This window comes from Solanum tuberosum, unplaced genomic scaffold, assembly GCF_000226075.1.
Source record: "Solanum tuberosum cultivar DM 1-3 516 R44 unplaced genomic scaffold, SolTub_3.0 scf00076, whole genome shotgun sequence".
In the NCBI taxonomy this organism is placed as follows: Eukaryota; Viridiplantae; Streptophyta; class Magnoliopsida; order Solanales; family Solanaceae; genus Solanum; species Solanum tuberosum.
In genome coordinates this window covers 1,950,141-1,973,438 of record NW_006239000.1, presented here as the reverse complement: position 1 = coordinate 1,973,438, position 23,298 = coordinate 1,950,141, and the positions used below count along the sequence as shown (strand labels likewise).

The following is a 23,298-nucleotide window of genomic DNA, read 5'->3' as shown; positions in this document are numbered from 1 at the left end:
GAGTTATGAATTTGGCAAAAATCAGTAATAAAGTTTACTTGAGCAAAGTTACCGAATGATGATTAATTGATTTGCCCGTCAGAAATAGTCTTTCTACCTTTGAAGAGTAAGGCTGTGTATAGGAATTACACTGGTATGTTATTTTTCTTTTTGCAAGGCAAACCTATATTAGTTGCATTCCAATGCAGATATCGAACATTGAGTTTGTGGAAAACCAAAAAAAAAAAAAAAAAAACAAATGCTTGATGAAAAGTTGTAAATGGTTACTAGAGATAAACAAACATCAAACTAAGAGTTGATTCATTAAATTCTATAAAATTTAGTATAAAAAAGAGTACATTTTCAGCTTGATACATGCAGTATGAAATTGGAACCCAAAAATAAATAATCATATGGTACTATTCAGTCTTAGGTGGAAAATGGTTTCCTCTTGTGGCAATTTTGTACAGGTAAAACCCAGTCATGAGTGCACTGCAGAAAAGAGAAAACAAAATAAATATAACATCAACCTCATATAAAAGATACAAAAACACTTTGATAGTCGAGCAGCGCAAACTGGTCCAGACACCACAGTTATAAGAAAAACATATACAAAGACTATTTGATAGTCGAGATGCCCGCAAGCTAGCCCTGATATTATGAATATAAAAAAAAATAAAAAATAAAAAGATACAAAGACTTCTCGATAGTCAAGGTGTGCAAGCTGACTCGAGTACTACGGTTATAACTTTCAGTCTGCATTATTCACCAAAAGAATAAAAAGGGACACATTGTCTTGTGCATGTTACCTTAAAGCCTATGTTGCTTGGACTTTTAAAAAATGTTGGTAGGCATGTTTTGGATCCTCGGAAAGTAGTGCATTTTTTGAGGATCTGACACAGGTCCGGCAGCATTTTGGAGAGTCCAAGCAACATAGCTTAAAGCCATAGTAACAGCAAGATATGTTGACACAGCTATAGAGGTATAAGATAACTAGCATAGGAGCATGTATTCTCCATTAATACATGAAGCAAACAACAAGACTGAGGGCAATTCTGTTCTTATATTATAGCAAGAGTTCGAAAACAGTAGTTAAGATGAGCAAAATCTTCCTCCTTTCAACAAAATCATCTTCTCCCATATTGCATGGGATGAACTTTTGAAAAAGTTTCTCACTACTATCCGCTTTATCCTATATATGTGATATGCCTCAATTCCTCACAAGGTAGTGGTAAGATCTGCGTATACTCTAACCTCTCGGACCTCACTTGTGGGATCACACTGTGTATGTGGTTGTGATATGCCATGATAAAATTTGCCATACCTCACAAACTTAGTGTACTTAAAAAGATCAGACAAAATACAGCAACCAAGAAGCAAGTTGACTATAAAACCAGTATGGCATGCTTTTCATTTGCAGTTACCTGATACCAGCAACAACACCAGCCGGCATTATTTTTGAAGTTTGCATGTACCGCTTCCCCATAACCCATGTTAGCGTAGCTGCACAAGCTGTTTGGAATCGAATAAAGTGAGTGGAGATGCCCACGCGTTTATAACAAACAAAGCAAATTCATTGACAGAAGCAAAAAAGATGAAATTTTGATTTTTCTTTCTGAATCAGAAGGAAATCATGGTGTCATCAGACATAACAAAAGTTAACATATTCTCTCCGCGTCTGCATTTCTACTTCATCAAACTTTGAAGAAGAAGAAGCAGATAAGCACCACACCAAGTAGGAAAACTACAGAGTTCTGATCATAAGGAAAAAGCTAGATTCAAGGTCAAAATAGCTTATTATAGTCTTAAATGTACTCCCTGAAAAGTTTCAAACTTGATGAATTGACTGTTATCTGTGAGTTAATGTTCACTTAGGAAGTTGTATTTCTGAACATTAAGATTGCAGTTGACACAACCAACTGGTAGAGTCCAAGATTATCAGAGAATTCATTCAAAGGATGGTGCTTTGCACAATACTTCCGATCATTGTTAAAGGAGATGCTGAGAGGAAACGTGCATAATCATATATCTTTCTTTTTTATCTTGTTTAGTTCATCATATAACATGATAATTTTGAAGTTTTCTTTTGTTAATAGTTACTCCTCTAAATTTCAACCAATATAAATTATCTGCACCAACCTCCAACTTAACATCTGTGAAACACACAAGCAGATTCTTGGAAGGTCAATGAACCTTAAGGAAACCTAATAGCCATTAGATGCTAAAGTATTGTACCTTCCAATGATAGTATCCACATAAGAACAAACAGTTCACATTAAGTTTTAGGTCCAAACAAGAGACAAACACACAAGAACAAAGACACCAGGGTTGCATCTCATTTATGCTCAGGAGAGGCAGTCGATTTCTTAGAAGGACAAAAATCCAAGAAGATTTTATTCTTTAAGAGGAGTAATACTAAATTAGAACTACTCTTCAGATCTGATAAACAATAACAACAACAACAACAACAACAACAGAGCTAGTGTAATCACACAAGTGAGGTCTGGGGAGTCTAGAGTGTACACACACTTTATTCCTACCTTGTTTCAAGAACAACAAGCATAAATGAGAGGCTATACACAATCAAGAACTGTGATTCAATACTATATCAGCACAATATAACAGAAAAGACCCAAGCTTGGCCAATATGAAATGCAGTTTTTTCTAAGGAAATGAAAAGGGTAATACCAGTTTCAAGAATTAAGGCAAAGTATGAATTTTTGCGTTTGTGAAATGCTTGCAGACTCAAGTAACCAGCTAAGATCAAAGTAAATCCAGTACCAACACCTCCAGCAAGTGAAGCTATGCTTCCTTTACTGGCATATCCCATGGCACCACCACACACCAGAATTAACCCATAAGGGATCGTAAAGCAGAAATCATGCATCTTTTACCAAGATTTGATTTTTTTTGCAAATTCTTAGTCAAGATTTCAGAGATCAAAAAGCTTCAAGCTTTGGAATTGGTCGTGACTCGTGGGTTCAATGGCATATATAAAATTGGTTCCATTTGGTCTAAAATGACCTCAAGATTTGTTCTTGAATGTACTGAGAAGATGAAGTAGGCGAGGGTAATATAGTCAATGCACCACTATGACCACCCAGGGTGCTTCTGTGCACCACACTCCTGCTTTTTCTTTCATCGTCTTCTTTTTCTTCTGCAACTTCCCGGGTCGGGTCACTCCTGCTCCATTTCCTTTTCGCTCAGACCCGGATTTTTCCTCCATGCTAATGTATTTCAAGAATCGGGTCGTTTCATTCTCTGGAGGTAACCATTTTTTAGCCAGACAGAACCCTCACCCTCTACCTGTTCAAGTTCAAAACTTGCCTCAAACCCTAGAAATGGTGAATGAATCGGGTCATTCAAAGAGACCCATGTGCCCATCATGCTCTAAACCCACCCGTTTGTGTCTCTGCACACGATTGAAGACCCCATGTCTTGAAAACTCTGTGGCTGTCACAATCCTTCAACACAGTCTAGAGAAAAATCACCCTCTAAATTCCACAAGAATTGCCTCTATTGGCCTGCAAAATCTGAGTGTAATTTCAGTCTCTGATGTTAATTATGAAGCTGAATTTGTCATTCGCTTGCTCAACTCAAATCTTGAAATGGGTTCTCGAAATTTGGATGAAAATTGTAGCAGAAACAATAAAGACTCAAACTTTGATAGTAATGCTGCTGTTTCTTTTACTATAGAGAAGTATGGTGCAATTAGTCCCTCTCAGAATCAACATTTGAATAAGCCGTGGGAACAGTCTCTTGCAGAAATGCAGGGTAAGACTAAGCATAGCGGGAGCTTTAGAGAAGCTATTGATGATATACGAAAAGGGTTCATTGTAAAAAAGTTGCAGAGAAAGTTATTGGATGGGAGCAGTGAATTTCAAGAATTGAAGGAGTTCGAAGTTTCAGTTCCTTCAGGATCAGTGCTGTTATTTCCAAGTGGAAATTCAATAGGCACTGAGGAGATAGATTTTGAAGTGAAAAATCTGATTGTACTTGATGGGACATGGGCAAAAGCAAAAAGAATGTATAATGAGAATCCTTGGTTGAAGATGTTGCCACATTTGAGGTTGGATGTAGAGAAGCTAAGTTTGTATAGCGAAGTGAGGCGTCAACCTAGAGCTGGATATTTGTCTACCATTGAGAGTATTGTATATGCTTTGAAAGCTGTTGGAGAAAAAGATTGTGAAGGATTAGATCATCTTTTGGATGTGTTTGAGTCTATGGTTGTAGATCAGAGGAGATGCAAAGATGAGGGAATGAGGCAAAGATTCTCCAATTGTGACTAAAATCTGAATGACTAATGAGTGTTCTTAAGTTCACTTAGCTTTGTTTGAATCACTAGATGATAATGAGATTATCCAAGACTCTTTTTAGATGAATATGCTAGTACTTCTTTTTGTATGTTTGGAACTGCTTTGGATTTGTTTTTCCTTGAGCCGAGGGTCTATCGGAAACTACATGTCTATGTCTGAGGTAGGGATAAGGTCTGTTTACACTCTACCCTCCTCATTCATCACTTTGTAGGAATATATGTTGGTAGTAGCTTGGGCGTATCATGATTAGTTTCATAGGTACCTGCTACCAGTATTTGGTATTAGGATTGTTAAATTTGAGTTGTATTTTGTATCAGTTTATTCTATGAATCTTGTTGCTTTTGAAGGAGCTAATATAGTCTCAACTGTCTTTAAAACAAACTCTTTAATAGTGTTCGTAATTTAGAGAACAAACATTGCAAGAGAAAGGACAAACAAGTTTAAAAATGGGAAATCCATAAGCATGTGCAAGAACTCTTCAAATTAAAAGATGTTACCACAAAGGAAAAAGAGAACATGGTTTTAAACATCCCCTTATGCAAAATCTATGTCATAACACATTCCCCTTGAGAAGATATTAGAAGTTCAGGCCTGGTGTAACCCTCTTGGCAACGCGTTTTAAAGGCGATGCAGCCCTAGATTATTCAGAGCAGATACATTACTAATGTGCTGGATTCTATATGCAATATCAGAGTCAAACTTTGCATGCAAACATTGGGTGATGGTCAGACAAACCTCAAGTGTTCATTCATGTACAGACAAATTTCACATATTTGAGATGATAATAGGGCATATCTCGGCGTCATGGGGATGTATGTAAACTCTAGAGATGTTGGTATATAAAGAAGTAAGTTTAAGATTCTAGTAACGCGTTTAAAGTCATGTTGGCCTAAGCCCAAAATTTTGTGCAACCTTTGATTATGATAGATAAGCCTCAGTGTTCATTGAATTAAGGTAAATTACACATCCTTGAGATGATGATGATGGTGGTGGGGCTAAATATAATGTCTAGGGTGTGTATTATGAACATCATAGACCAATCTTACATTACCAATACCATAACATAAAAAAGGACAAGTAAACAAGAAAGCAAGCCTTAAACTTTAGTGATGCATTCTAAACTTCTGCCAAAGAAATATTTTTAACAATTTGTTTGAAGCGAAAGGGGAATCTTGGAGTAATAGTTAAGTTTCTATAGGTCATGGGTTCGAATCGTGAAACAGTCATTAATGCTTGCATTAAGATAGGTTGTTTAAATCATACTTCCTCTGTCCCTAATTACTTGTCTACTTTTCCTTTTATAGTTGTCCCTAATTACTTGTCCATTTTGACAAATCAAGAAAGGACAAAAATTTTTTACCTTTTATACCCTCAATTAAATGACTAATTACTTTTAAAAATGCAGAATTTTTCATCCACTTCATAATTAACAGGGGTAAAATGATAAACTCACCATGTCATTAATTGATTTCTTAATAGGTGTGTCAATTCAAAAGTGGACAAGTAATTAGGGGCAGAGGGGGAGTATCATTTAGGTGTGTTCTTTCCAGGACCCTTGCTAACATGGGATGCTTTGTGCATCGGACAGGAATACGGAGAATTTTGTTTTACAACATTAAAAAAAAAAAAAAGAATAGAGAGAAATGGTAATTTATATTTATTTTTATTTTAGGTAAATTTTTATAATTTATATTTTTGTTGCTCTACCTTTCCCCATGTTTTCTTCTTCACAGAGCTTCGAACACACAGTGAGAGCTTAGAATGATGAAGCTATTTCCATGGCGTCGTTTAACCGTTCAAGCACATGGGATCCTCTATTGCAAAATCCCCTCGTTATCATTCATCAACTTTTCCCCTTCTCTGTTCCATTCTCAGCCAGAGCAAGAAGATATCTTCGACCCTCCATTTTCCTCCACCTTAAAAACCCATAAACCCCAGAAATCGATAACAGAAAAGCATGAAAATGCTGCATCCAATGAAGATTCTGAAAAAGCCCACAACTTTACTGTCAATTCCGACTTGCCCTTTGATTTTCGCTACTCTTACTCTGAAACCAACCCGGCGGTTGAGCCAATTGGTTTCCGTGAACCGCCGCGGTTCTCTCCGTTTGGACCTGGACGGCTTGATAGAAAATGGACCGGAACTTCAGCTCCGTGTTTACAGCCGGTGGATTTGGAGAAAGTGGCTGAGGAGCGACGGCGAATCCTAGGAGAACCGCTCTCAGAGGAGGAAACGGCGGAGCTTGTCGAGAAGTATCGTCACAACGATTGCTCTCGTCAAATGAATTTGGGTAAGTTCAATAAGACCCGTTAACTTATTTTAAGTAACAACTAGTATAATACCTGTGCGATGTGGAAGATGGACAAAATTAGAGCATAATGGATATAAGAAGTTTCATTTAGCTGCAAAACTTGTTTGGATTGAGGCTAAGTTGATTGATTGACTGAATTTCAACAAGCCTATAGAGGGATAATTTTACAATGAGTAATGTGATAATGATGGTTGTTGTTGTTATAAGTAGAAATTTGTTGTAGAGAGGTAACTTTTAGCATAAAAGTTCGGATGTTACAGCGAGTGGTTGTTATAGAGAGGTTTGACGTATAATTAGTGATGTCAGCCTTGTGCGATAAATTATGTGATTGTCTATTTGTCTTTGCTAAGTAAGACAGTCATTTGTGTTTGCATTCTGAGTAAATTTTGTTATTGTGTACTTACTCAAGAAGTTGTGATATGATTTTGTATATATGAACTCCACCTTAGCCGAGATAAACAGGAAAGGAAGTTGGCGGCCAACATAAAGACAGTCAAATTATTATGATGAATCGAATATCAAAGAACAAAGAATCCTTTCTAGTTTAGGTTTGAGGCTAGTTGAGCTAAACAGATATCTTTCACATATGGCTTCTGTTTCACGGATGATTGATATTTGTCTCTGTGGATATAAATTTGCATCCTCTTTTACATCTTGGTATAATGATCACTGCATTTAATTCAATTTGATCCATACTTTTTCATGATTATCATAGCATTATTGTGTGTTAGGGCGGGGTGGAGTTACTCACAATATGCTGGAAGATATCCATGGCCATTGGAAGAGGGCTGAAGCTGTTAGGATTAAGTGCTTGGGGGTGCCAACTCTTGACATGGATAATGTTTGCTCCCATCTCGAGGTTTGTGATCTGAATGCCAGAGTGCTGGCACATATATTTGGATGTAGATTTCTCTTAACCTTTTACAAATGAACCCCTCTGTCGCTGATGCAAAGCACAGTATCATTGTAGGAAAAATCAGGTGGAAAAGTTATCTATCGCCATATTAATATCTTACTGTTATATCGTGGTCGACATTATGATCCCAAAAGTAGACCTACTGTACCTGTGATGCTGTGGAAGCCTTTGGCTCCAATATATCCGAAGCTTGTGAAGAACGTTGCTGAAGACCTGACATTTGAAGAAACGAAGGCAATGAGGAACAAAGGGCTCAATGCTCCTCCTTTAACAAAACTCAGTGAGTAACTTGTGTTTTCTCTTTATTAGAAACAAGTCAACAGATTGCCTTCTGTAATTGCTGATTGTTACATGCCTCTCTTGTAGGCAGAAATGGGGTGTACGTGAATGTGGTGGGCAAAGTCAGAGCGGCTTTTGAAACAGAAGAAGTTGTTAGATTAGATTGTACCCACGTGGGAACAAGTGATTGCAAAAGAATTGGTGTTAAATTACGGGTATGACTCATATATCTTGCATCAACTTTCAACTCTTTTCCAATGCTTAAACAAGTATTGATACCCCTTTTCGGTCTTAAAAACGAAGTTTCCTACCACTGGAATTGTCTGTTTACCTTGACATTATGTTATGACAATAAATCAAATAACTGCTGAACTGGGATACAGATTCTCCCCCATTCTCGGAAACCTTGTTTGCTTGTTTCTCCTCTCTTTGTGGTATACTAACTCAGGAAACATCTAGGGGGAGGGGGTGTTAAATTTCATATATTCTGTATCCTCATCCCCACCCCCACCCTTTTCAGTTTCAATGTGCGATGAGTGAAAGTTTCATTTCGTTCTTTATTAATTTCAGGATCTGGTACCATGTGTTCCTATCTTGTTCAAAGATGAGCAGATTATTCTCTGGAGAGGCAAAAAAGATGAAGAACAGAACTCCAACTCCTGAATAGAACTTGAGCTTACAGATGTCTTTTGAAATTTCGAGCTTCCATCTTGGAGCAAGGCACTCACAATCTTCATTTGGCAAATGAATCTGCCAAGGCTTCTCGACTGTTGCTTGAACTTGTTATAGAAGAACTGACCATAATGTTCAATGACATTTTCCTGGGTTTTGCTAATGAGATGTGCTAAACTAGGCAGCTCAGATCACACCTTACTCACAGATGCCAAAGAAATGCAAGCAGGGACTAGTGGTTGTTATTAATGCAATACCAGTCCTCTTTCAGCAGGTGAATAACTAGTTTCTGAAATCCTGTAGTTGATAGACTACTACTCGAGTTACATGTAACGTTCACGCTAAAGGTTCTGAATTATAGATGTTTTCTACAGAGCAATTAGTAAAAGAAAATTGAAACTTTTCTTTCCTGTGGCATGGTACTCAACGTACATTTGAGCAACAAGAGACATTACCTTTTTATCGATTATCCAATGTTCCTTTTTCTGTTTGGTCATCTTTGTCACCTTCATGTGGCTTATGCAAGAAATATCTGCTGATGTATGATTCACACAAGGATAACGGCTGTTAATTCACGAGTGATGACTAATATTGGTACTCAAGTACAAGCATAATTGAAGGCAAGTAGTAAGTATTAATCCTATAACTAAGTACATTTCATTTAGAGGCTAAAACTAAGGAGCTAATGATCCTTTCTGTTCATTAATCAATATATCTCCTAAATTACTTAATAATAAGAACAAGTAGTTGGTTTCTGTTACAAGTAAAGCTTCAAGGATTTCTCTTAGTTCATGACTCTAATACTGCTGCATCCTGAATCAATCAACGAGGTAATCGAAACCTGATCAGATCTCACTGGTTCATCATCATCATTTCTATGCCAACTCCAAGAGGCATGAGTTGAATTAATTATCGCAAGTTCACCATGGCCAAAGCTTGCTTCGCGGAAAACAGACCATTCTGGTTGGGGTAGTTTGTACCTGTCAATAATTTGCCACGATATGTAAGTTCACTGTCATAATAACTTTCACTCTACAAAGCCTGAGATAAGCACTTTGTGAGAAGTTGCCTTTTGTTGTCAAAGTTGTTCAACTCAGAAACAGAATACAGAGATCATTAATGAACTAAACAAGTTCTCGTGACCATTGCCATTTTAAGGATCTTGTGCTCAGCATGGAGAGAAAAATTACTACAAGGAATACTTACTTGCGCGCTAAACCTTCTTTATTTCCTCCATCACCAATTGTTATGTGGACAGCGCCACAAGGATCAGGTTTACCATTATAAACTCGTCTCTGTTGTAAAAGAAAAATGAATTGCATCATCTACGAGTATCCAATAATCAAGAGTAAACAAGCAAATTAGCAAGCTAGGCATACCGTGCGTTCATAAGCATGAACATGCCCAGCAAACACTATATCTGCACCAGCTGCATACAACAGAGGCTCCATAGATGTCATCATGTCATCAGCTTCACCTTGATGAGCCTCATTACTATTATACCAAGGCACATGGAATAACACAACCAACCAAGGAGTCTTTTTACGATCAACCTTTTGAAGATCAGCCTACAATTGAATTTCCAATAAATGCATTTATATTAGCAAAACGATGAGTTGCTAAGCTTTTCAGTAATAAATGAGAGTTCAGCTAACCTTCAGCCATCGATATTGATCAGAGTAGTCATCATAGTCGGTATAAGAACCAAGCATGATTGTATGAACCCCAGCAACGTCAAATGAATAGTAGAGATTCGAAGTAGATCCACTCTCCTCAAATGGCATCTTCCACCTGGAGTTGTAAGATATAAATTCATCCACAACGAATGGTATGTATTCTTTTTCATGATTCCCTTGAGTCACCATCCATGGTCTTGCACTAGCCAGCGGCTGAACCAGTTGACCAAATGTGTCCCACCTATGTTGAATATAATCAGCATAAGAAAGGTCACCGGGGAGCAAATGAACATCATATTTACATTGGTCTATATGGTCTAAAGTTGACTTTGTCCATCCAGTTTGGCCTAAATCTCCTGCCACAGCAAAAGTAACAGGAAACTTAGACGGTGGAGTTTTGAACTGGAACTCCGGATCTTCTCCACCACATCTGTAGAAGTACACTGTGTTGTCTTGCAATGGTCCAATCACAGTATGGTGTATCATTCCAGAACGATACAACACGTAACTGTACTTGGTACTCTCTCCTTGAGCTTTGTAACTGTATTTTCCAGTGGATGTTCCATATTCAACAATTGAAGGAGAAGATTTATCAGTTGTGACCCATGATACCCTTATGTGTTTGTCTCCAGCTAATGAGATGTGAACCTGCAATGACAATATTAAGGCACATGATCAACTATACCAGCTACATTCATTCACCAAAACAGCAACAGTAAACCAATTTGGAACGACATAAAATGTTTCCTTTTTTATGCTTGATAGGTTGCAAAAGTTCGGTTTGCGCTCTGAATCAAGAAACTAAAGAGGGAAAGAGAAGTTAGTCGAATTGAAACGAATCCAAGAAATATTAGTAGTTCTTTACACCACCCTTCATGCCAACCCCCACCTTCGTTATAATAGCATTCCACTAACATCAGGGAGGAGCTACTATATTACACGGGGTGAACCCAGTAGCTTTTGCGTAGTCCCTATGTTCGTACTAAAATACCAAATACAAAGGTATATAACTATTTCCTGTGAATCCACAGTCAAAGAGAGGTAACGGCTCAGTGGTCTCTGCCTGCCCAGCGAAGGCCTTCTTTCTGCAGAATGTGGGTTTGAAACCCATTGGTCACTCTAATCTTTTCACTACTTTAGAACCCACAGACGTTAAATCCTGGCTCTGCCTTTGACTAACATGATGACTTAAATCCTGGTTCCGCCTTTGACCATCATGATGACCGTGGAAACATTTCAAAGACACTCTAATCTTTTCGCTACTTTAGAACATACAAACATTAAATCCTGGCTCCGCCTTTGACTAACATAATGACCGTGGAAACATTTTACATCCTCCTAAACAGGACCTAACACCAGCTTGAATAAACAAAAAGAAAACGAAAGTCCAAAAGAACAGAGCTTTGGAGTGTATTGAGCTTAATTGACGCTAATTAAACTATATTGCACATTGATGTCATGCTAAGCAACACGTAGAAAATCAAAACTACTACTTCCTATGAAGTATGAAAACACAGACACCATCAAAATTGGTAACTTCAGGAGCTCAAAGACAGTTGAGTCTTTGGGCTAACACAATGGAACACAAAAAAACAAGGAGTTTCAATCAGTAAGGACTAACCAAATCATAGCAAAGCATTGAACAAATACAAAGCCTTAACAGATCAAAAGAAGAAAACTGAGCACCCTTAATTTCACATCATATTGTTACAAAGAGTAATTAAAACTCCTAGACTCAGCTAAACAACAATATCCGAATATAATCCAGACCCAAATCCTAATAACTTCAGCTGAAATCAGTAGAAATGAACACCAAATAATATTAACGGAAAGACATGTTGCAGCTGAATTTTTTTACAAAACTACAATATATCTCTTCCAGTAAGTCTGCACTCATTCTCAAAAAATCTCTTCCCTCGATATCTGTCTCAATCTATATGACACATTTTACTCACCTGCCTTCTACCCTCTCTATATCTCTCTGTCTCAATCTATGTGACACATTTTACTTACGGAGAGTAAATTTGGCATAAATCAACTCAATATTTTAAAATTAAAAATTAAATATTCAAAAAAATAAAATTTAGTACTATATAAGTTACACTTATTTCTAGTATTCATACATTTTAAAATTATTGCTTAGAGTAACTTGATTTGCTATCGGTATCACGTAAATTGACACACAGAAAAAACTTAAAATTTTAGATCCGCCTCATTACCTGCTGAGGTTGAGAGGAAGGTTTTGGATCCCATGGCAAACGAAAGGCTTTACGCGGCGGAGGTCGGAGATATTCTACTTCTTCTCCAGCTCGGACTGTTGCACAGATGAACAAAATGGTCGTCAAAGAGAGTAACAGTAGTAGTATTATCTTCAATTTGAGCTCCATTATTGGTGCTGATGGATTTTGATGTAAGCTTTTTTTAAAAAAAATTGGTAACTAAAAGACCATCAGTCATTGCTTTTTTTGGTTTCCTTTTTTCCCCAATTACCGCCCTTTTTTGTTTGTTTCACACCTATAATTCCCAATCTCTCCAGCTTTTTCTTTTCTGCGTTCACACTTTCCATATTTCTTACTCTCTCCGTCTCATTTTATATGAGTTGAGTTAATTTGACTTACATAGAGTTTATAAAAGAATAAAAAGATTTTTAAAATTTGTAATTAGATGTTTGTGCAGTTAAAAAATATTTAACTAAAGATAAAATAGATATTTTATTAAGGGGAAAATGACAAATATACCTCCGAACTATCGTAAATGGTATGCAGATACCCTCTATCATACTTTTGGAACATTAGTGTCCCTGTCGTCTAAAAACTAGAGCATATATACCCTCTACTCTAACGGAAGACTAAATAGGAACACATGATGGTATCTGCATGTCATTTAGGATAGTTCGAGGGTATATTTGTCTTTTTTTCATGTCGTCTAAAATCTAGAGCATATATACCCTTCACTCTAACGAAAGACTAAATAGAAACACATGGCGAAAGTATGACGGATGGTATCTACATACCATTTAGGATAGTTCGAGGATATATTTGTCATTTTTTCCTTTTATTATCCCTCTGTCCCATTTTATGCTTGTGCAGTTGAGAATGTTTGTGATCGAATTTTTTTTGGATTGGCGCATCTGAAAGGAATCGTAGTTTGTTGTATCATATAACATAAAGAAACAACTCAATTGATTTTAATCTTAATTATTTAAGACATCTAAACAGTAGAAGACTTGCACAACATACAAAATTGGGGGAGGGGATGACAGAGAAGGTTGGGTTTGATTAAAAAAATAAGTCAAAAATAATCCATTCAAACTTACCCAACATACGAGATTGGATTTGATTTTGCCACCCCTCGTTGTGAATAAAGAGTAGAAGTTGATAAAACCAGCTAAAGAATTTCACATCTCTTGCAGACTAAAATACAGCTATTCTAGCATCTTTATTCGACAATTATAAGCATCACATTTACTAGATGCTGCTCACAATTAAATCTGCACGAACATTAAACCAAATGCAATCGAATACTGGAAATGGCAAGAAAAAACTTAACAAAGTCTACACACAGGTCAAGGTACTGCTCGGAATGTTTCAGTACATGTTAGTGTCATAGCAAACTCAAAGTTACAGACAGGAGAAAAGAAAATATCCCACAAAAACTCACAATCACTCAGTTTATCAAATCATTGTACAACCAGTCACACCGACGGGAAAGATCAGCCTAAGCACTGGAAACTTGAACGTCGTCTACTACTTAGCCTCCTTGAAAATAATTAACATCACTGCAAATGAAGAGAACAACGGATGAGTAAATACTGTTGAAGAAGATGCAGATATAGCCATAAGAAAGTCCCAACGAAATCCTAGACTATCCAGAAAGTGAAAAGGCCTAACTCAGGGAATGCAAAATGGCAAGCCAGACCTTCAAGGCCGTATTTGTCATACCTGCTGTGGCTGCTGATAATTCCCATATCCTGGGTAATTCCCGTAATACATATTAGGGTCCTGAGGGGGAGGAGCATATCCATAAGCGTCATATCCTTGGGCATACCCATAATATGCACCAGCACCACCACCGGCACTACCACCCCATTGAGTCTGGTCGGACTACATAGAATAATCACAGTCAGCACAAAAGCTGATTTATCTAAGTTTAACACAGCAAAGATAGGCCAAAAACCTGTTTGTTAGAGGGGCTACGCCCCCAAGAAAGCCGAATACTTTGTCCTCCCAATTGTGCGCCATTCAAGCTTGACAAAGCCTGCTCAGCAGAAGCTCTGGAAATGCCGAGTGATAGAACATAAGAAAAGAACATGGACAAGAAATCTAGCAATAGACATTATTAATTGCATCTGGCATTACCTACTACCAAACTGAACAAAGCCACAGCGCTTTCCAGCCACTATTTTCACGTGAACCAATTCACCGTATGGGGAGAAAACTTGTCGCAAATGTTCTTCTGCAACACTGGGATCCAAACCACCAACAAATATCTGTTCATTTGAGTATGAAAGGTTAGAAGTGCATATACTAGAAAAACAAACTTAACATCAAAACAAGCTACCCACAGTTGTATTATTGGGGTCACTTTCGCCTTGAGTAGCTTGAGGATTTTGGTAGGTAGCTGCAATGGTAAAAGATGTGAGTAGAAATGTAATCATCAAAAAGTGCTATAGCATCTATGGTCAGAAATTTGACTCTCCGGCACGTAGAGAGAAATGGAAAGTAACACACAAGGATAAAAGAAGAAACAAAGACAGGCTACACATCAATTGACCTAAGCTTTATACATGTAGATAGTAGAGTGTGAGGTCCTTCTAATTCATTATAACAATCATTTTACATTTCCACACATGTTCTGGAAAGAAAATCCATGAGCAGAGGAAACAGATGAATGCATTCAAACACATAAAAAACACAAAATTAAAACAAATAAGTATCCATAAGCATTACTTTATAGCCTACACGTGAATGCACGCCCTTTGAAAGACATGAATTTAAAAGTCCAATGTTTGTGGCATGGACCCTTGTTAAAAAAAGGCGTAATACATAAACATGACCCTTAACTTGCGTTAGCTGGCAACTATGACCTTTAACTTTGGGTGTGCACAAGTAGGCACTTAAACTTTTATAAAATTGAACAAATAGGCACATTCGTCCTACATGGCACCCTACAAATAGGCACATGTTTATGTATTATGCCTTAAAAAAGACTGTTAAGGCAGTTCATAGGGAGATGAGCTGAAAAGGTGTTGATAGATCAAGTTGAGTCCCCAGACTTGGTAGCAAACACCATTAACACAGACAGCTGTGAACGTGACACACAAAGGAAGGAAAAGAATTGTAAGGAAATGAACTGAAACAGCTTGCCGCATCATTATTTAAAGGGGTACAACATAGATCCTAACTGAAATAACACAAGGCCAGCTGAGGAATTAAATAAACTGGTAAAATGAAGGAAGGAAATTTAAATTTTGATAGAAATGAAAATAATTTACGAAGGCTTGTAATAGTAATTCAGGAACTGGAAATTAACTGAATGTAGCATAAGATGCCACAAGAATACGAAGTAAGGAAGCGTGACATAAACAAATACACTGACCTAAAATGAGGCCACGCACTAAAGTGGAATCATTTCAGCTGAAATCAGTTCCAGGCCCCCATATGAGAGCCTCTCTGTTTCCTGCTTTGAGACAACACGAGTTTTATAAGTTTGTGCACATTTTGAAACAATTAAATGCCCCCAAGTGTAGAAAGTTAAGTACTGGAAGAAAAGGATCTTAATGATTCCACCACTTCAAGCGCAAAGCTTAAAGAACAATCAACTTATAGACTCTGAACACATCAAGAGATTTATGGCATCTTTGTGTGCCCCATATCAGGAATGCAGACAACAAACAGTACAGTTCAAACTGCAAACAAAAAAAGAACAAAAAAGGTCCACCTTCAGCATAGCAGATGAAAGGGTGACACGGCCATACCTTTCTGGGGGGTACCCATTGGTTTCTTGTTTGCAGCCGGGCCAATCCTCATGGGCCTAGATGAACAAAGTACACCATTCATTTCAGTCATAGCACGCAATTGTTCACTCTCATCAGCGAACTTGACAAATCCATATCCCTTGGTACGTCCAGTAATTCTATCTGCTACAACTTTTGCACCTTTTACTGATGAATACACGGGTTTGAATGTCTCTTGTAGCACATAATCCGTCACATCAGCAGCCAAATCACCAACAAATATTGTATACTCGGGTGAATCATCTCGCCTCTCACCGGCACCAAGAGATGCCCAGTTCATACGGAAATTCTGTTCCACATTTGGCATCAAGGCGCCATTATATGTTTGTAAAACAGTTTCTGCAGCTGCATGACTCCTGAATTCGAGGAATCCATAACCTTCAGACTGGCCACTTTGCTTGTTCCTGATGACCTTAGCAGAAACAAGCTGTAGAAAAAACAATGAAGCCATCATCATAGTGCAAAATAAAAAAAATACAAGCCAATATAAGGCAAATATTGATCTTTCCCATTGGTTTCCACCCTTTCCTCTAGGGAAACTTTCAAACCCCTCAACACATCTTCTAAATTCACCACCAAGTTTTCATTTTTTTCCATATCTTTGATATTAGTTTTCAACCCCATCCTCTTCTACCAATCACCTAAGTAACATAAAATTTGCAACCAAAGGCATAAGGGAAATTTAAAATGACAAGGCAATCTTCCCAAATCCAATCGACTCCACGTACAAATGCAATCAGCAGGCTCGACATGAAAATGAAAGAACTTTTAACTACCATCTCCCAAAAACAACATTACAGATCATTATACTATATCACAAATAAGATACTCCATCATTTTCGTAGCATAAACAACATCACCAAGCTCTATAACCACCTAAGAAATCAGAACTTCCTAATATTAATTTCTCCTTTAATTAAACAATCGTCCTCTAAAAATTGCAGAAAACGAATAGTAAATTACCTCGCCGGTGTGATAGAAACAAGTGGAGAGATAATTCTCATCCATCCAATACTGCAAGTCCCCAATCCAAAGAGACCGAAGCTCATTTGGATTAACATTCGAAGTAGGGCTAGGATTACTCGCACCATACTGTTGAGACATAGGTTGCGATGGCTGTTGCTGCTGCTGACCCCAAGAAGGTTGAGCCTGAGGTTGAAATTGAGGTTGTTGAGCTTGCGGAGGTTGCATCATCCATTGTTGTTGCTGCTGCGTCGGCGGAGCTTGCTGCTGATACTGATCCATTGACATAGGTGCCATTGCTGGCTGAGCAACTCCACTTTGTGGCATCATTTTTCAGGCGAAATCAAACGAGCTAAGATGAAACCCTAGGGGTATGAAAGAGGGAAAAAAATGGAACGGTGACGAAGATAAGGTTCTTGGGGTGGGGTGGGAGGGTGGGGGTGCGGGGTGCGTACGTGGGCCTTTGTAAGAACTAGTCAGCAGAGGACCCGTTTAACGGAATGGATATTTGGGCCTTTTGTTAGCCCAACCCATATGATTTAAGGACGATCCGAGCACCTGAATCCATGATAAAGTGTTTTTGTTAGATATTTTTAGTCCAAATTTTGGAAAAAATATTTGTGTCGGCTTTGTTTTAGTTGAGCCCCTAAACACATGATAAAGTGTTCTTGTTAAGACATTTTCAAGTCAAATTTTGAAAAAGTATTTGGCGGTTGTTCTAATTGCTCATTATATGAAATAAGGTAATTATTTAAAATGTCACCTCCACTAATTATAGGAGGTGATGGAGGTCGTGAATTCGAAAGTTAAAGCTAGTAGATGATTGAGAGGTATCTTTATTACTAGCCTGTTCATATCTTTTGGCTAGGTGGAGCTCTGTGCCGATCGTAGTAGGCAAAGGCATATTCATGTAGCCCTCTCCAAACCTCACTTTGAGAGATTTTTCTCATTTTGGAGATTGATTGGTATAATTAAAGAATATGACATAATTTATATAGTTGACTTAACTACCTAATAAATGCTTGAGAACACACGCAAAAGGATTTCCAAAATTTGAATGAGAAAGTGCCCTGTGCTCAATTGAAACAAGTCTGCAATTTGAGCAAATGAAGGATAATTTCCTAATGAGTACAAAACCACAGAAACATATTCTCTAGTATTATCTTCCAAGCACAAAAACATTACATTTTACTTAAATTGTGCATGAAAGCAACTACATATAAGCTTAATCATCTTCATGTTTGCCTTATAAGTGACCCAATAATTTCTACCTATTCAAGGTACTATAATAACAGCATTGATGCTGAGAAGTGAGAATAATATAAATTACAGCTACCAAAATGTTGTTCCATTATGAGTGCATGGAATTTAGTAACTTCAGAGCCAGTTCTTCTTGCTCTGCCAAAGATATAGCATCAGCAGCAATACCCTCCTTTTTAGCCATGTCCCCTCTCCTCTCGCCATCCTCGTCATCACTGTCGAAATATATCTTTGTTTTCTTGTCGACTCTACCTCTGGGGATTTCCATGTCTGACCCGGAGAGTTCTTCATCTTCCTCCTCTTCTTCCTCTCTCCCCCTCTTATTCTTTATCTTCTCCTTGATTCGTTTTTCTTTGCGACGTTTGCGGTCCAAATCCTTGTCTTCCTTGTCAGCCACCTTCAGGTTCTTTCTTAACTCAGCGTATCTCTGATTTACTGCATCATCAGCAAGAATAGAACAAGGTGTAAGAAAGCAACATATGCAATTAAAAATATGCAGTAAGACATATCTAGCAATGACTTAGCATCAGCAAAGCAAATAATCACTTCTCGCCTGAACAAATGACTAGGATTGAATAACCAAATTTAGCTGCACAGTAAGCAGAATATGCATGAACCATATAGTAGACTGACTCGGAATGCAAGTTCAAAGTGTTAAATTAAAGAGCAGCAAAAGTTCTAGTGTTCCCCGGATATTACTTAGATATAATAAAAAGGACAATTTTAAATAGCACAAGATATTGAAACTAAAGCTTTTGAAACTCTTGGATTTATCAGTAGTACCTTTTTCTTTGTTGAGTTGAACAGAGTCTGCACCACTGCTTGAGGCTGCTAATCTTGCAAGAGGAGGTAAGGTGTTCCCTTCCTCATCAAACACAACCCTTGTCCCTACTGGTCTGTGGACATTGATCTTTAGTTTCTTTTTCTTCGTAACTCTAGTGGCCAGCCTATAAAACAATTCAAATAACAGGAAGCAAAATCAATCACAATGAAGATCATAATAAACATTAAAAAAATGTGAAGCAGCTAAAAAAATACAAGGGGAATAGCAAGAAGAGTATTATGGAGATGAAAAATCAGCATATATTTAAGGTTAGCACACCATTGCTTAATGAGAGATTTTCTAAAATTGCACTTCCACCAGGCAATGCAAGTAAGATTACCAACAAATCCATTCTGCTAAGCTAATGCCATCTTGCTTAAAAGAAAAAAGTTCTACGCATCTAATAGACAAACCAGAAAAGTAGTTGACATACATATCATCTCCTTTGCTGTTAATATTTTCTCCGCCTTCTTGTGTCTCCTTAGCTAGAAGGATGTCGTCATCCACTTCCTCTACATCTGATTTACCTGCATCTGGATCCTTAATAGGAAATTCTGGCTCCTTAATTGGAAATTCCAACAAATTATCATTGCTTGTGTTCTCCGGTATGAGAGATAATGCTTCAGACACTGTCTTCCCTTTGAGTTTCTGTTTCAGAAATCGGATCTTTGGGGTCATAGGAAGACCCAATGAAGCAGAGAATTCATCAATAGGAAGTTTTGTAACATCAAAAATCTCTTTATCTCTCTGTTTGTGTATGGACTTCAAATATGTCACGAAAGCCCTTTGAGCCAGATGTTGTAGATCAGGGTACTTGACCAATAAAGAAGCAAGTAGATCTGAGACAGACTGTATCCTCTTTTCATTTGCCTGTTTCACACTTGATAATTAGACAACAAAACAACAAGATGCTTTGTGAAAGAGAGAAATTATAATTTTATGTCCTCGAGTTCAGTTGTTAAATAAAAGTGGATGAAATCTTACCTTGATAACTCGAAGGGGAATCTTTTTCTCTTCCAACTTTTCAAGCATCTTCATTTCAGATGGCATCACGAATAAAACAGATCTTCCGCCTGAAAGGTAACGAGCAGTGCGGCCAACTCTGTGTATGTAAGCAGCACAATCTTCAGGACAGTCCACCTGAAAGGTGAGTTTGCATCATATACATGTCAAACTTTCTAGTTTCTTTACAATAGCATCAACAACCTTCAACGGATGAAAAATCACTAGTTTCATTTCAGGCTTTGGACTCTAAAAACATTAAGAACTAACCTGGACAACCCAATCAACCGCCTTATTAAAATCAAGTCCCCTCGAAGCAACATCTGTGGAGAACAGAACAGAACGTTGTTCACAAAATTGGGAATAAATTCCCATCCTTCTATCTTGCTTCATCCTTCCATGAAGACACTTGAGGGGAATCCCAGGACGGAGTTTTTTGAAAGTTTCAAAAACAAATTTTACCTGTTGAATTGGGAACAGTAAAAAATGACAGAAGGAATTAAATCACCAGAAAATTAAGAGCAAAAGTTTTAGCTGTTGAATACTCCCGATTCAATATAGCAGATAGATAATTTTCCTTTTCAAAAACAGGTTATATAGCGAAGGTCATTAGTGCTTGTTGATGTTAGGTACTAAAATCAACAGCGCTCTAAGATTAAGTGCAATATTCATGTCATCTTACGATAAGATGTTTAATGTGAAGTGTGAATTCTCGATTTCACAGAACCCCAAGAAGAAGTTCAGATACCTGCTTGCAGCTTGATAGGAAAACCAATATCCTTGAGTTAAGATGTGCCTTTATAAAACTCCACAACATGTCAAATTTCTTATCAAGAGGAACAAGCATTGCTGTTTGTTGTAAGCGGTTGGGAGTCGCAGTATCGGACTCCTCGTGTACACCCAAATATTCAGGGTCTTTCAGGCTGAGCCTTGCCAGATCTTGGACAGACTTGGTCTGGGTTGCTGAAAACAATAAGGTCTGCCTATGTTTAGGCAATTGTGAAATGATTGCATTTACATCCCTCTTAAACCCAACATCAAGAATACGATCTGCTTCATCAAGAACTAAAACCTGTTCCCTGGCCAGGAAAGATGCACCCAAGTCAACAACTAAATAAACATGCATGATTCTAATGCATAGGATGAAGACAGTTAGACATGTATTTTCACAAAAGAAAGGATGTTTCTTTGAAGAAACAATTGAAATAGAATAATAATAAATAAAAGACAATAATTTCAAAAATTGTAGTAGCATCAACAGACAACTGTTCAATAGCTATGCTTCCACTAAACATAGCAGAGAAAAGGAAAATGAAGCAGGTTTCAAACCCCACCAAGGTAAAAAATGAGGGAGCCAATCTGTCCCTAGATGCTATACAATCATAATTAGTACGCTGTGATGAGCAAACTATAGCATTGTTTTCATGGAAGGTAGTCTACACTAACATTAATAAAGTAGGAGCAAATCAGAAACCAATTCTTGATGATGCAGTATTTACTCCCTGCCTGTTATCAAGGACAAGACATGGTAAAAGAGCCTTAGGAGAGGAAGGGGGAAAGAGTTGTTGACTGGACCTGAAGTTGTGAACAATCAAAATTTGGTGTCTCATCCATATGCTGAAGAAGCCGGCCAGGAGTACAGACCAGGATGTTCAGTCCATTAACATGCTCTTTTTCAGCATCAACATCTTTGCGGCCACCAATCAGAAGGCCTGCACTAAAGCCATGATGTTTCCCAACAGATTTAAGTACTTCAAAAAGTTGACCTGCTAACTCCCTTGTGGGAGACATTATGATGCATCCAACACCATCCTCTGGTCCCCATCGAGCTTTATACAATTTCTCTAGCACCTAAAAATGAAATCTAATTAAGTGGCTGAATTTATTAAGATGGTAAAAAACCAAGAAATTACACTACTAAAGATAAGGGATTCAAGCGCCAAAAATTAACATGGAACTATGGAAGCAACATTTCACTTAACAAATTGAATACCGATGCGACAACCACATAAGAGATTGGACACCTACATTCTTTTGTAGAGAAAAAACAAGGGGATGATTAACATGAATAAGAGCTATCTTACAGACAGCTCATACCGTGTGAAGCCAAATTCATACTATATCCCAACTGAATGCCTGCACTACAAATATCACCAGATATTTATCATAACAGGCCTCAACTATCAAAATGATGGTGGGATGATGAGATGTGTTTTGATAAACAGTTGTTTATAGTTCACCTAGCAAGCTTAATAGTTCAGCTATGAAACTCGAAATAATGGATACTTAGCTGTGTTTTCGATTATTAACTCAAAACGTACCGGAATAACAAAAGCTAACGTCTTTCCAGAACCAGTTTTCGCCGCACCAAGAATATCACGACCGCAAAGAGAGTGTGGCAGAGAAGCCCTTTGAATATCGGTCATAGTTTTGTATTTGCACTGAGTTAACCCATCTTTAGTTTTCTTAGAAACCGGCAATTGACTGAACCTATCACAACCAGCATACCTAGAGAATGAACCATCAGGAAGACGTCCAACTGGAGCTTTATGTGGTAATGGCTCAAGTGACAACGGATTTGAACCGGATTCCGGTTTACCTGATTCTATCCATTCCTCCAGAAGCTCAATTTCATGAACCTCTGATAACCGGTTCTGTATTTTAACTTTCCGTGACTTAGGTGCATGCTTTCCCATACCTTTTGCAATTGCTTATTGATGGAAGTGTTTCGCCGGTGAGCAAAATGTGAACGGCGGCGAGAATTTAAGGAAGAACCGGTGATGATGACGGCGGCGGGGAGGGTTTTGGCAAGATTTAAGGTTCGGATTTGGGCCACTTAACGTATTATATGGGGCGGGTCAAACGAGTTAATTTATTAAACGGATCACAATTTAATTCACTTGATGATTATTGTTTTGGTAATTGGTTGCATTATTTTGTTATATGAGATTTTGGATCAAAATATTACTCTTTCGATTTCTTTTTAGTTGTCATGTGAACTAAAAATATTTGTTCGTAATTGTCAATTTAAGCAATCAAGAGAAAACTAATTATTATTTTTCCAACTTTGTCCTTAGAATTAATT

At 37.7% G+C, this 23,298-nt stretch overlaps 6 protein-coding genes across 6 annotated transcripts; 2 read left to right on the top strand and 4 right to left on the bottom strand.

The window, feature by feature from the left end:
• Window positions 1–273: 273 nt before the first annotated feature.
• Window positions 274–2,971, bottom strand: LOC102584920 (protein FATTY ACID EXPORT 5). The gene is made up of 3 exons (XM_006346164.2): window positions 2,668–2,971; window positions 1,404–1,491; window positions 274–471 (listed from the first exon to the last, which is right to left on the bottom strand). Exons 1-3 carry the CDS (start codon window positions 2,864–2,866, stop codon window positions 399–401), a joined length of 360 nt encoding a protein of 119 aa, XP_006346226.1. The 5' UTR covers window positions 2,867–2,971; the 3' UTR covers window positions 274–398.
• Window positions 2,972–3,053: 82 nt separating this feature from the next.
• Window positions 3,054–4,375, top strand: LOC102584598 (uncharacterized). Its single transcript, XM_006346163.2, has one exon. It carries the CDS (start codon window positions 3,072–3,074, stop codon window positions 4,266–4,268), a length of 1,197 nt encoding a protein of 398 aa, XP_006346225.1. The 5' UTR covers window positions 3,054–3,071; the 3' UTR covers window positions 4,269–4,375.
• A 1,611-nt stretch (window positions 4,376–5,986) lies between these two features.
• On the top strand, window positions 5,987–8,968 carry LOC102584261 (CRS2-associated factor 2, mitochondrial). Its single transcript, XM_006346162.2, has 5 exons — window positions 5,987–6,585; window positions 7,338–7,465; window positions 7,577–7,802; window positions 7,889–8,016; window positions 8,372–8,968. Exons 1-5 carry the CDS (start codon window positions 6,057–6,059, stop codon window positions 8,462–8,464), a joined length of 1,104 nt encoding a protein of 367 aa, XP_006346224.1. The 5' UTR covers window positions 5,987–6,056; the 3' UTR covers window positions 8,465–8,968.
• A 51-nt stretch (window positions 8,969–9,019) lies between these two features.
• LOC102583944 (purple acid phosphatase 18) lies at window positions 9,020–12,718 on the bottom strand. The gene is made up of 5 exons (XM_006346161.2): window positions 12,369–12,718; window positions 10,129–10,797; window positions 9,853–10,041; window positions 9,680–9,768; window positions 9,020–9,453 (listed from the first exon to the last, which is right to left on the bottom strand). Exons 1-5 carry the CDS (start codon window positions 12,534–12,536, stop codon window positions 9,258–9,260), a joined length of 1,311 nt encoding a protein of 436 aa, XP_006346223.1. The 5' UTR covers window positions 12,537–12,718; the 3' UTR covers window positions 9,020–9,257.
• Window positions 12,719–13,650: 932 nt separating this feature from the next.
• On the bottom strand, window positions 13,651–17,532 carry LOC102583610 (polyadenylate-binding protein RBP45). The gene is made up of 7 exons (XM_006346160.2): window positions 17,129–17,532; window positions 16,127–16,592; window positions 14,714–14,769; window positions 14,508–14,638; window positions 14,326–14,422; window positions 14,091–14,252; window positions 13,651–13,927 (listed from the first exon to the last, which is right to left on the bottom strand). Exons 1-7 carry the CDS (start codon window positions 17,456–17,458, stop codon window positions 13,925–13,927), a joined length of 1,245 nt encoding a protein of 414 aa, XP_006346222.1. The 5' UTR covers window positions 17,459–17,532; the 3' UTR covers window positions 13,651–13,924.
• A 721-nt stretch (window positions 17,533–18,253) lies between these two features.
• LOC102583283 (DEAD-box ATP-dependent RNA helicase 32) lies at window positions 18,254–23,050 on the bottom strand. The gene is made up of 8 exons (XM_006346159.2): window positions 22,535–23,050; window positions 21,789–22,064; window positions 20,962–21,285; window positions 20,484–20,675; window positions 20,196–20,351; window positions 19,645–20,081; window positions 19,172–19,335; window positions 18,254–18,823 (listed from the first exon to the last, which is right to left on the bottom strand). The coding sequence occupies exons 1-8, from the start codon at window positions 22,907–22,909 to the stop codon at window positions 18,480–18,482; spliced, it is 2,268 nt and encodes a 755-aa protein (XP_006346221.1). The 5' UTR covers window positions 22,910–23,050; the 3' UTR covers window positions 18,254–18,479.
• Window positions 23,051–23,298: the final 248 nt, after the last annotated feature.